Source organism: Silene latifolia, chromosome 11, assembly GCF_048544455.1.
Source record: "Silene latifolia isolate original U9 population chromosome 11, ASM4854445v1, whole genome shotgun sequence".
In the NCBI taxonomy this organism is placed as follows: Eukaryota; Viridiplantae; Streptophyta; class Magnoliopsida; order Caryophyllales; family Caryophyllaceae; genus Silene; species Silene latifolia.
The window spans coordinates 182,924,851-182,938,705 of NC_133536.1; the positions used below are offsets into that span (position 1 = coordinate 182,924,851).

General features: G+C 41.5%; 1 protein-coding gene across 1 annotated transcript; it reads left to right on the top strand.

Annotated features, from left to right (window-relative positions):
• Positions 1 to 10,418: 10,418 nt before the first annotated feature.
• LOC141612137 (uncharacterized) lies at positions 10,419 to 13,288 on the top strand. The gene is made up of 2 exons (XM_074430853.1): positions 10,419 to 11,500; positions 12,775 to 13,288. Exons 1-2 carry the CDS (start codon positions 10,558 to 10,560, stop codon positions 12,867 to 12,869), a joined length of 1,038 nt encoding a protein of 345 aa, XP_074286954.1. The 5' UTR covers positions 10,419 to 10,557; the 3' UTR covers positions 12,870 to 13,288.
• Positions 13,289 to 13,855: the final 567 nt, after the last annotated feature.

Below are 13,855 nucleotides of genomic sequence, written 5' to 3' on the forward strand. Positions count from 1 at the left end.
GACCTTAGCCTGTTTCAAGGGAGGCAATGGGTCCTTTTGTGGATTGAGCGTCAAACCCGGGAAGTAACCCTGACGCATCATAATACGGTTGACCGTGAGGTTGGTGAACGGGTCACAATCAGAGGGCGTCAATTAATCAGTTATGGCGTTTACGGCTTGGAAACCCCACATTTCGTCGTCGTCCTCCTCAATGGCTTGGGAGGCCATCCCCTTTCTCATAACTGCTTTGATTGGGGAAGCGGGAATCGTGATCGTTTTCCCGTTGAAGGGGACCCTGATCTTCTGATGGAGAGTTGATGTGACCGCCTTGACGGCGTGAATCCAGGGACGTCCCAGGAGCATGTTGAAGGACGCGTCGATGTCGACCACTTGAAAACTGGTTTGTCTTTCCAGTGCTCCGGTTGCGACGGTCAAAGTGATAAGCCCGGCGACCTTGCGACGAGTACCGTCGTAGGCGCGTACTCCTTGATTCGTTGAGACCAAGTCAGCTTCCTTGATACCCAGCCTGTGGGCAGTCTTAAGAGGAATGACATTCACCGCGGAACCGTCATCTACGAGGACCATGGGTATATTTTTCTGGAGGCATTGTACGGTGATATACAGGGCCAGGTTATGATTGGCTCCGAACGGAGGGATGTCCTCGTCGGAGAAGACGACCGGGTTATTCAGATCAGGGGCGTCCCTCGTCATGTGCGCCACTATTTCTTCTGGGGAAGAGGTAGAGGGCACGGTTAATTTTCTCAAGGCCTGTAGATGCTCAAAAGACGTTGCGATCAGTTGCCAAATTGAGATTACGGCTTTCGCTTTCTGGAGCTTTTTCAGAATTGAGTTCTCGGGGGCCTTTGTTGAGTGTCCACCTCTGGGACGATTTGGTCATTCGTTGTTGGAACGACCGTTGGATTGTTCGGATTCTGATAGGGACGTCCGGACCGGGTAAGATGTCCGATTTCTTTTGCCCGTTTCTCCTTCCCTGGGATGATATAGACATCCTCAACATCACCTCTCCATATGCCGTTAATTTCGGAGTCTCGAGGATACCTTGGAGGGGTATTCCTCGGTGGGTAGTTCTTGTGGGGAATATTCTTGTGAGGATGGCTTTTGTGGGGATGATTTTTGAGGGGGTAGTTATTTTGAGGGTGATTTTCGTGAGGTCTATGCCAGAATGGTCGCGAGAGCAATCCATCCTGGGGTGGGTAGTTTTGAATGCTTGGGGAATTCTCCCTTGGGCGCGGTGTTGGTGGATTGAAGATGAGTCGACGGTAGGCGTCGTCGAGTCGGGTGATTCTCTCAGAGAGGCTGGCTATGGCCTCTTCAACTTGTTGAAACATAGTGAGCATGGTGGCAGCACTAAACACAAACACTCCGTCTGAAGGATCCTTTTCCAAAGCATTCACCTCATCGTCAATTGGCAGGATGAGGTGAGAGGAGTCCAGGGTCGGCTCATCATCAGAGATAGCATGGATCCCCAAAGGATTCGTCTTGTTATTTGACTTAGTTGGTGGGGGTAATGGCAAATCTCCCTTCTCAATCATGTCTTGAATAAGGTGCTTGAGCTTGAAGCAAGTTTCGGTATCGTGCCCTTTCCCTCGATGATACTGACAGTAGGCGTTGGGGTTCCAGAATCGGGACTTTTAGGCATCGGTCGGATCCGGGGTGGGTCCGATCGGTTGTAACTTCCCTTGGTCCATGAGCCTTTTCAGGGCACTTGCATAAGTCGACCCTATGTTGGTGAACACTCTCTAGGGGCGTTCAGTTTTCTTAGCAGATGGTTCGACGAGGTTGACCTCATCAATCTTGTTCGTCTGACCGTAAGGGCGAGATCCGGTTGAGGTGGATCCCTGATAACCTCTTCCAGTAGTCTTGGCTAAGACACCCTTTCGGAGGTCGTCCTCAATACGCGTCCCCAGAATCTGCAGATCTTGAAAAGTCTTGATATTCTGATACCTCAGTAGGTTGGCATAAACCGGGCGGAGATTGTTGACAAAATTTTCCACCAAAGTTGATTCACTTGGCTTACTGACCAATTGAGTACTCACCCTCCTCCAATGGGTTAGGAACTCAGTGAACCCTTCCTTGTCGTTCTGGGTTAGCACTTCGAGAGTACGGGTATTGGCCTGGATCTCGACATTGTCGGCATACTATTTGGCAAACTCAACTGCGATCTCATCCCAAGTAGTAAGGTTTTTCGGATCAAGGGAGTAGTACCATTGGCGAGGAATCGGCTCTAAAGAGGATGGGAATATCCGGGTAAAAAGCTCCTGTTTGACCCCCTTAATGGCCATGTAGTCCTTAAAAGCACGGATATGGTTGAGTGGGTCCTCCACTCCCCTGAACTTAGGCACATCGGTCAGGGTGAAGTTGTCAGGTAACTGGTCCCCAACAGGTTCGAACCTTCGGTTGTTCTCAAGATGGATATTGTTACCCCTGGCTAGGAGCTGTTCTTCGAAGAGTTTCAGCCTCTTCTCAGTTTCAGTCAGAGGTGGGGTATTATGTTCCCCAGTTTCCTTGTTCTCCAGGGTGTCGATACGGGTCTCGACGCGATCCAGAGTGACCTTAAGAGCGGTAAGCAGGCTGACTAGTTGATCAATTGTGACATCTCTGTTGTTGTCATTGTTATTGGACGAAGCTGAAGACGGGGCCATGGCTCTGCGGCAGAAAAACGGCTCATATTACAACTCAATCCGACACGGTTCCAAGACTGAACGCAGACAATGCAAAGGACGAGACAAAGATCAGACTCAACAAGACAGGGGCGACCGTGTGTGGTCCCTCGGTGCTGACTCGATTTATGACGTGACGGTGTTTGACCGAACTTTTGACACGAGTCCAACATGACGGCGTGATGCCGTTGGACGGGTCTCGTGGTGAGATGACTCATAAGTAAAGACCCATAAGTACGTTTGCTTTGACTCGATAGACACGAGGCGGAATTGGAATGGTGGACTGAAGTTTTCGAAAATAGAAATTTTCAAAAATATTCATTTGTCGCTTAAATGGACGGCTTCCGAAGATAGAAATCTCCGCAAGTCGACCAGTTGAAAGGGTTGTCTTAAGTTTATTTGCAAAAGACGGTTTGAGTTTGAGTCGGCTTGGGAAACAGTGCATTGCTTCCCAAGACGGTTTTTGAAATTCAAAATTGTATGTTTTGAAAATCGAGTTTGAAATGTTTGAAGAGGTCTCAGGGACGGTGTATGGTTCTCGGGATCTCGAAAGTGACTCGAGAAAAGGGTGTGTGCTTTTCTCGGGTTTTGAAAGAGCCATTGTCGGCGCGAAACGGGTTAAAATCCGTGTCTAGACGCGGCGATTATAACGGCGTGAAAAGGTGATTTGAAATGGTTATACAAAACCGGGTTTGAAAATCGTCATTACGACGGCCTAAAAAGGCGTGTTGAAATGGTTATAAAAACCGGGTTTGAAAATCGTCATTACGACGGCCTAGAAAGGCGTGTTGAAATGGTTATACAAAACCGGGTTTGAAAATCGTCATTACGACGGCCTAGAAAGGCGTGTTGAAATGGTTATAAAAACCCGGGTTTTGAAAATCGTCATTACGACGGCCTAGAAAGGCGTGCAACGGTCGGCGAAAGACCGAGGTTTTAAATGGCCATTATAACGGCGCGAAAAGGGTGATTTTGAAAATGACACGGAAGGACTTATGATCAAGTAGTACATAGGCATTCACAATTTCATTATATTATGCATTATGCTGACACGGGTTTTGGCTTAAAAGGGTGGGTTACACACCAAGCAATCAAACCCCGATTTGCGAGAGGGATACCAATCCAAACAAAATGTGTAAGGAGGGTGCCCTAGCCTCGTGCTCGAAAGTGATGAAAGCTCTTTGACGAAACAGAAATGTGTTACGTCAATGGTATGCTTGACTCAATCGGGATTCGAAACGCGGGGATGAGAAAACTCATGCCGACAAGACGAGCCAATTGGTCGAAAAGGGTTAGGTTGTGGGCCCGGACAAGGAACCCGACCGTGACCGTAATATCAATTAATGCATTCGAACCAAGACCTCGTTCGAGTCTCACCATCTAGGGATCACAAAAACGTAAGTGTCCTAGTTTTCCCCAGTGGAGTCTCCAATCTGCGGACACGGCCCACCTGCGAGCGCACTTCGATCTGTGGACGCACAACGGTCTTTTTGAAAGCCACGCTCGGCGGCGTAAAAATGCTTTCGACCGGATCGTTTTAGATCGGTCGGTTTCATCTCGGTAAGGGTCTCGAAACGATTAGAGATGTTCGGAGTCGCCACCAAGCATTTGTGGGATGCCTGGAACCCGTTCGAAATCCACTTTATACCTCGGTCAAATCGAAGCACAAAGCAGCGTTTGACATAGGTACTAAAGATAAGGAAATCGTCCCTCTTTAGCATCCTATCTCTAGAATGACTCTCGTACGCCCTGGATAAGGTCATCCACTATCCAAAGTTTCTGAGTAAGAGGTGAAGGTACGTATTGGGAAGCCCTTTAATCAGACACCCAATCCCGCCTGCGTTTAGCGGCCTCTACTGATCGATCTTGGTTGGTTGAATGCAAAAGTTGATAAAACGGTTTAAATGCATGAATGCGCATCCAATGAGTTAAACCTAACATGTGAGAGCTTTCTAAGTCGGTTGATTTAATCCAAGTATCAAGTATAAGATGTCGAGTTGGATTAATGATTGATTTGCATGCAAGATGGAAATTGTCCTAGACTAATGCTGGAATGGAACAGGCCCTGTACCAGACGGCTATATGAGGCGCGAGCCAGCCGGCGGTGTAAGGGGCCTCCCTCTGGTTTTGAAAATGAGAAATGGAGGGCCTGTTTAGGCGCGGGTTAGCTCACGGTTTATGTGCCGTGTTCTGACCTTTTAGAAAACGTTATAAAACGCGTTGAAAATGGGTATTTGAACCCGGTTTGATTTGAAGGGGTCGTTTAGACCGCATTTGTTGATTTGAAGAACTAGACTCGAATAATCATCATTATTTTGATAATATTCGGTGTCGGGTTCGATTTGACAAACTTGACATGAATAGTTTTGAAAATGATTATGGACTAATTGTCTTAAGTCCACTTGAATGTAATTAGTCGATACTCATCATCGTACCCGGGTTAAAATCCGGCATGGTATGTAGAACCAAGGATGACTTTGTGTTGGGGACTAATTTGTTTGTTTGAAAATGTAAAGAAATGAAATAAAAGGCTTTAAAATACCTTTTAAATGTCATTAACCAAATATTATCACCGAAACACGGATTTAACCGTCATGGTACGAGGAACGAAGGGTGAAAAATGATTTATGGTTAAAACAAGTGAAATAAAATAAAAAGGGTTCGAAAATACTTGAAATGGTGAAAACCGATTACAAATATGAAGATGGATTAAAGGGAAATGGCGAGAACAAACACGGTTGATTTCTGGTCTGAGCACCCCATTTAGACGCGGGCCAGTTGGCGACCTAAGGGGCTTCTGCCTTAGACCAAAAATCAGTTTTGGCTCGTTTATTCCATGTTTTGGTTCATGTTATGCATGTTTTAGCATGTTATAGTCATGAAACAAATGAAAACATAATAAAAGAGGATTTTTACACCCTCATACTTACATGTTTGATTATGGCGAGTGACCGACGTAAGTGTAACAACTCGTTTGATCGGAAAAAACTCGGTTTAAAACCGTTTTGGTAAGTAAAAAGAGTGTTTTAATGTTAGTGATGGTGTAGTGGTCGAAATGGTCGGTCAAGTGATTTAATGCACGATGACGGTACCAAACAACGTGTAAGGCTCGTGTTTACGATCGGTAGATCGTAAATACGCGTCGGGTTGTGACTTAAGAAGTCGAGTCGAGAATTTTAAGGGAGAAAAGAGGGGGCGGACACTCGCGTAAATCTCAAATGGGTGGCATTTGAGGGGTATTTATAGGGAAATGAGTGGTTGTGTGAGTTTTGAGTGACGTGGCCACCTGGGCTGCTCAAAGAGGCGCGAGCCACGTCGCGGTTCTTCGAGTTGTGTTGTCACTTTCACAAGAAACGCAATCATGATTTGTTTTATCCTAGGTTTTGTAGTCACATGTTTGGTACTTGACCAACATGAATCCGGGAAAACTTAAGGTAGAAGATTTGAAATGTTTGGTTTTTGGTGGTTGACTCGGTTTGACTCGTTGTTGGAGTCGGGATTTGAATTTTTGAGTCGGTTTTTGGTCCGGTGCCAGTTTTGACTCTAGTTAGTGTCATTGCGACCCCGTCGTCGTGCATTAAACACTCCAGGTATTTTTGAAATGTTTTGAAATGTTTTATTTTCGAAATCGTTTTAAGTTTTCCGACGTAAAGTTGTACACAAACTGTCGATCAAACGCCGCGATTCCAAAACATGTTGTAGTCCGATAATCATCGGGTGTTTGTCGGAGTCTCAGCAGATACTGGGTATCTACAGAAGGATACTACGGTGTATAGTCAGCAAGACCTTGAAAGATTGAGATCTAAAGCTAGCTGCAGGTGAATTTGCATTCAACAGAGCACCATCTACTGCTATTGGTCACAGTCCTTTTGAGATAGTCTATGGGGTTAATCCACTTATACCCTTGGACTTATCTTCTGTCCCAAGGGAATATTTTAATCCATATGCCAAGAGAACAGCTGAACAACTGCTGAAGTTACATGAGTCTGTGAAGAGGCAAATTGAAAAGTCCAATGAACAGTACAAGAAACGATCCAAGAAGCATAGAAAGAAGAAGGAATTTGAGGCAGGAGATCTAGTCTGGCTACACCTCAGGAAAGAAAGGTTTCCATCAAAAAGAAAGAACAAGCTTATGCCTAGGGCAGATGGACCATTTGAGGTCTTGGAAAGAATTGGGCCAAATGCTTATAGAATTTATTTGCCAGGGTACTATGGGGTTCATGGAACCTTCAATGTGGGTGATCTCAGTCCATGTTATGAAGATTCTAAGGCGGCGGAGGAGGATACAGGCTTGAGGACAAGCCATGTTCAACTAGGAGGGGTTGTAGCAGGAGCTGTTAACCAGGCTAGCAATATTTTAGAGTATGGCAAGGGACAACCCAAGCACACCCTTATCTTGCCAGGTACAACCCAGGCCAACAACAGTCACAACAACAACACTCAGGCATCATCAACTGACAGTCCAAGTTCATCAGGCCATAAGTGTACGATTCAGACTAGCCACCAGCTGCCACCTTCCAGCTGAATCTTAGTTCAACTAATCACAAATTCATCCTAGGGAGCCAGACTCAATTCCTAAAGCATTCACAGAAAATCAGACTGAAAAGCAAGTTGTAGGGGGGTAATTCAAATAAAGTGAAGTTGCCATTTTTTGCCAAACAAGGGAAAAACTCTCAACAAGAAACTCTTGGCCTATTTCAGCATTCACCAGATAAAGCCTTGAGCCACAAATGGTGCCTAGACGAAGGCCATTTGACTTCAACAACCATCCAAAGAAATACAACAGCCAAGGACATCCTGTCACTATCAACCTGCAGCTCCTTTGTTTTTGTTCAGTTTGCTTTAGTTTTCTTTTGTATCCATTGTAAAATATTTCCACTACTCTTGTTTGCTTCCTAAGATTAATCCTGGCCCTTAGGTGGAGATATATATGGTTTATTTGTACTGAAACTTCACCGGAAAGGCTTATTTAAGGACTTTTCCTCGGTCTGTTTTAGTCAGACTTTGATAAATGAAAACCTTTAGATTTCTCTCAAAAAATTGCAAATTTTACTAACTTTGATGAGTCTTAGTTATAAGTCAGGCTTGATAATACCTTGTGCTTGCTTAGGTATTGATTAAGGATATGTGGTGTTACTTAGAACAGGTATGTGCTTGCTTGAACTGTTTTAAGTGCATTGTCTGGTTGAGGTTGAATTAGTTCTGTGCTTGAATAATTCAGTCTTAATCATCCCAAATTATTAAGTTAACCTTCTGTGCTTGCTTGAGGTAAATTTGATAATTATATCCCTTTGTTATACCAAGATTTCAATAAAAAAAGAGTCATATGGGCTTACTGAGAAAACTATTTGAGTTGGAGTTTAGTTCAGTCTGGTTTTCCAATTAAATAAATTACGAGTGCTTGTAAAATCCTGAAATTTGGCTCAGTTTTCGTTTACCATCTTAACTTAATTGTCACAAATTTTCATAATTTTTCAAGTTCATTTACTATTTTTACAAAAATCTTCAAATTTATTGCAATCCCCGAGTTTGCTCATTTGTCTGTTTCAGGGTTTGTCCATTTTGTGTCTGTCTTCATAGTTTACACTGCACGAACTCAAAATTTCACCTGAACTTGTCTTACAAAAGCAACAATGTGCTTAACCTTCAACCCCAACAAAATTGTGTGCCCCAACCACAAAATAATTTTGTCCCTCAACAACAAAAGTATAATTCCCCACCAGGCTATCAAAATCAAAACCAACAACAAAGGCCACCTCAACAAAATTACGAACAAAGTCAAAGTCAACCACCTCAAAATGGCCAACAAAACAACCGGGGGGGAGGGGTAAACCTGAGGCCTTGGTAATTCAAATGGCTAAGACCCAATCGAAGATGTTGGCTCAACTACAAAAGAGTGACCAATCTCACAATGCCTTAATCAAGATGTTAGAGCAACAAATGGCTCAACTAGCCTCATCAAGCTCTCAAAGAAAAACGGGTCAATTACCACCTCAAGGTGAGCAACCACATGCTACCCTCAATGCAATCACCTTGAGAAGTGATACGAAATACGATGAGCCACCCATGCCCAAGGAGAAGATGAGGAGGTACTTGTTGAGTTGGAGGTTTATCCTAATGGTAAGAAAGGTGAAGATATTCCAAAGAAGGTGGATGATCCTACTGAGGTTGAAGAATTCGAAGATGTGGAGGATGCTCCTCCAAAGGACGATGTTGAAATGCAAGAGACACCGGAATGGCACGATCCGAAATTTCCCCGAGTAATCTTTATTTGTAAAAAACAATGGGATAACTAGGTCATCTTACGCAACAAAGGTAGGAAACCCACTAAGTTCATTAATGAAGCTTCTTTGAACAATATTGGTATTGAAAAGAATGTTAAGACATTGTTTAAGAACCTTGGTATGAAACATTGTTACACCATGGACTATAAGACCTTCCCCGAACTCACCCTTGAGTTCTTGAGCTCTTTTGAATTTCATAGGTCGAAAAGGCAAGGTTTTATACACTTTGTAAGTTTCCAGTTATTTAATAATGATCATAGATTGGATTTAGTGGAATTTGCTAACATTTTTCAATTGGCTCATCAAGACTTGCCCGTTGAATCACCCGACTCTTACAACCCGGTTATTACATGGAATTCCATTTCTCACCACCCTTTTACTGATTGGGACGATGTCCCTCATCAATATATTAACTACCCCGACATTCGTGTTTGACAAAAGTTTATGGGGTGGACTTTCTTTGTTAGAAATGGGCCGGTCTCATTCAGTGAGGAAGATAGAGGTTGAGATTTTGGGTGCCTTTCTTAATGTAAATATTATATAGTTTTGGTAGAAATGAGCCTCATTAGTTAATTTTTCATACTCTCTCCGTTGTTCCTACTGTTACTTTCATTACATATGTTGTGACTACTATTATTTTCACTTCTCCCGCCGTCATAATTTTTTCTTTCACTACTCCCGCATTTATTATTGTTAATTTCACTACTCTCATTGCTGTTAGTATGACATTCACTACTCCGCTTGTTATTATTGTTGTTTTTGCTACTCACATGGTTGGTTACTATCATATCATAGTAGTTGATTATCTAGTTGTATTAGAGTTATATATTTAAATAAATCTTATATTAAAATATTATTTAAGAACAATCATTATTATTGCCTAATTAAATTACAAATCTAATGAATTATGGAAATTATATTTTTTTGGAAATCTAGATTGATTTATTTACCGTTTAATAGTTTCGAAAATATAAAATACTTATATTATATTCGTGTATGTTAAATAATTAACATCTTTATACTAATTAATACCATAAGTGGGGCATGTTATTTTAAGGAAAATCACCATATTATAGTGTTCTCTAAATTTATTATTCAACCAAACTTTATAATATTTACATTGAACTCCCCGTCGGGTCCATTACACAGTGCTATGATTAAAAACTAATTTGTATAGATTTATTTAATTACACTGATCTCTTGGTTTCTGAAATTAATATATAGTATTGATATCTGCTTCAATTGAAGATTTAAATAAACGTAAAATGTAAAATGATTTTTTTTTTGGTCAATTAAAGACGACTTAGTCGCATTCTGATAGAAGGGGCGAGAGGTGGTTTCAACCTAGGACCTATCGTCCATAATACCTCCTTTTGAACCAATAGACTAAGACATCTTCGGTGTAAAATGAATTTTGGTAACTAAATTTTAGTTAATAAAGATCATATTTTGGCCTGTAAATAAGTTTAACGGTGTGATTATGTAAAACCGTCTTACCGAGAACAAGTTAGTCTAAGTTTTACGGACGGAGCATTATAAAACTACTCGTCTTGTTTTACAAGAAAACTACTCGAAAACTAAACCCGCGTCCTTAACATGAAACCCTAGAAACAATGGCGTTTCCGAAGCCGACGTTTGCAATGGACCTCCTGTCGGCCACCACTCTCGCGGATCAGCTGGAAGTATGTAAGTCGCATCTCGACTCCAGGTTCTATATTGGATTTATACTTGAATCGCCGAATGATTTAAATTTCTCTGCTGCGATTTCCGTGGCTTGTGCTTTTTATGCTTCTGATGTTAACAAATCTGATCTGTTTGATACATTTGTTCTTAAGATGAATGATCACATTAATGGCAATCGTTCTGGTTCTCGTAAGGATGTGATTGACTCTATTTTTGAAATTTCCAAGGATCTGGAATTGCTTTTCGTTTGTTATCTGTACTCTTTCAATGTTTTTGGAATGGAATCTTCTGTCTTATTGGAGACATATGTTGAAAAGCTACCCCTTGGAGTAAAAACTGTACGTACTTGTGAGTCCATCTTTCTACCCCGACTGCTCTTATGTCCAATTGTAAAGTGCTCTGTTGCTGACTTCTCAAAGGTCGTGCATCTTACTTCTTCCTTGATCTACACTGAGATTACAAGTCACAATTGGGGTTGCGCGATAAACGATATTCTCAAGTTCCGTAAATCGGCTCCCATCAATGTTGCTTCTGTTTTATATTGTTTGACTAGAATTGCTAATAGTCTGGAAGATTCTGGTATTAGGCAATCTATGGCCTTCTTTTTTAAGGAAATTGTCAACCTTGCCCTTTCTGGCACTGGCGTGTTAGAAGCTGTCCAGGTTCTCGGGGATATCGTGTCATCTGGAGACTTTGTTTCTCGTTACTATATCTCTCAGCTTGCCAAAATGTCGCGCAAGTTCTCCCAGATGCCTGAGAATTGGCAGATGCAGGTGCGTGACCTTGTGCTTGATCCGGCACTCCTTTCCAAGGCCACTCAGGATGCCCTGCCTCACGTGCCTGAGGACGTGGAAAAACTTTTCATCATGAACGGTACACTTTTCTTACAATTCTCAAGGCCCTTATTTCTTTCTCATCAATGTATTGTGCTGTGATTTTGCGGTTTATGTAGTTGGTAATGTCGTTGAACCTTGACATCTTCCTTTTCTGTTTGAAACATAAATATGACAAATAAAAATCAGTATTATATTAGTTCTAATGCGTATTTTGAGATTTGACCCATGTCTTGTTTATATTTAAGTTATCGGGTTTGGAATTTAGGTTTATTTGCTAGAGGTGCTATGTGAATCTCTCGTGCTGACGTTGTTGACACCATCTACGATTCAATGGAAAAAGTGTGACTCAAAATATGCCATGCAGTATTTCTAACCACGGTATTTGAGTTTCATTATAACTTTGTAGTTTAATGTTTGTACCAGTCATGCTCTCATGTGTGTGTGTGTGTGTGTGTGTTCTTGTCCTTATTATGATTTAGTCTGTACCTTGAACCGTAGAAAGATGTACAATGTGTGATGTTTAGGACTAAAAGAAGTGTGGCGGGTGATGACAATGCTGAGGTGATATCTCATTCAAAATTTCAAATAATTCTTATCTAAACTGAGAGCTCTGTGGTAGTGAAACTTCCTCTTGGTCACTTTTGGACGTAGTTGAAGACTTGAAGCAGGAAAACCTGATTTTTCTCGTTATACTGAGCTCACTTAGTAAATCTTGTTTGGCAACCACAAACGTCTTGCTTTATATGTAGTCATTAAGTTTCTCACTTCCCTGATTTAAAGGTAATTTTACGTGTACATGCTCGGTCTCGGATTAAATTTGTACGCAAATTTGGTGAAGAAGGATATGCATTTTTGTGACACTTATTGTTCGTTCTCTTATTTACTTATGCTAAATCCTAAATAAGTCGGTCTCGGATTAAATTTGTACGCAAATTTGGTGAAGAAGGATATGCATTTCTGTGACACTTCTTGTTCGTTCTCTTATTTACTTAAGTCTTTTCAGTGATACTTGTAGTTACATTCTCGAGATAAATGTATTGAAATCATTAATTTTGTAAAATAGGTAGATCTTCTTGATGTCTTGCTGAAGCATTTTGCTAAACCTTCTTGTGTATATAGTTAAATCAAAACAAAAGAATGCTTGTTGGCTGAGTCCTGAGTGTATCAAACGATATACCGGGGATAAGGCACGCAGGCCTTCTAGCAATCCCTGCCCGATATAGTGGTAGCTTAGGTATATCAGTGATTTATTGCACCATGATATTTTCCTGAGTTTTTCTTTTTCTTTTTCTGGACTGTGCTGGTTGACAGGGTATTCATTGGACTCAGAGATTCAGGAAAGCCCCCGTCGAGGAATGCAAGGAAGTTTCAGGGAGGATCCAGGTGCTAACTCATCTAAAAGCTAAGAGTGGTTATAACTTTCATCCCGGGGCAACAAAGGCTCAATCAAAAGTCAACAACTAATTATCAACAAGATCAAACAAGTCAGAAATAAGAGTAGAGGCAGCATTGGGACACTAAGCATGAACCTGGTGACAAAATTGGTTCCCTTTTTGGATAAGCGAACTCAAGAGCTAAGGAAGGAGGTCTTTTGTAAGGGTCCTATCCCAAGAAAGGCTTATAGGGAGCTCATGACCAAGTCTTTTGTCGTGACTCTCGTTCCCTTCATTAGTTCTGAGCAATAAGGAGTTAAAGACTCTTGCTGCTGTAATTTCTTAAACCAGTTTGTTTGTTATTTTGTCCTCTTGTTGATGTTTTGTCGGCCCTAGGATGCGAGTGCGATGAAAAAACATCAGAGTAAGAATGAAATTCTATCTTCTTTCAAGTCGCTCTCAGTTCAGGACTTGTTTAGACACTTTTCTGAATCTTGCCTGAGTAATAAGCTGCAGAGTGCAGATACGATATCTGACTATTAGGACTACAAGTGTGGCTTTTGATGGCAATGATGAGATGATAGCTCATTCAAAATTTCAAATAGTTCTGATCTGTAAGTGTGAGCTCAATGGTGAAACTCCTCCATGCCTCCATGGTCCGTGGACCTAATTAAAACATTAAAAACAGTAACTGGCTAGCTATACTGCTCACTTGTTGGTCTTGTTTGAAAACTACAAACATCTTGCTGCACATGTAGTCCTTACTCCTTCGGGTTCTTTCTTCTTCCTTATTTTTAATTACACACGCCTGGTCTCTAATTACATATGCAATCATTGATCCTTTCTGCACATTTCCGATTTACTTCAAAACAAAACAATGCTTCGTATGTGAGTGAATCAAATGAAATTTAGGGGGATAACTGGATAAGGGAGGCCTTCTAGCCATCATTGTGGGATTTTTTTTTTTTTTTTTTTTTTTTTTTTTTTTTTTTTTTTTTGACAAAGAATACATAAAGATA

Bases quoted from the DNA above. Each gene is read 5' to 3' on its own strand.
- LOC141612137 (XM_074430853.1), top strand. From the start codon at position 10,558: ATGGCGTTTCCGAAGCCGACGTTTGCAATGGACCTCCTGTCGGCCACC. The intron at 11,501-12,774 runs GTACACTTTTCT...GCTGGTTGACAG, and splicing joins AAAACTTTTCATCATGAACG to GGTATTCATTGGACTCAGAG.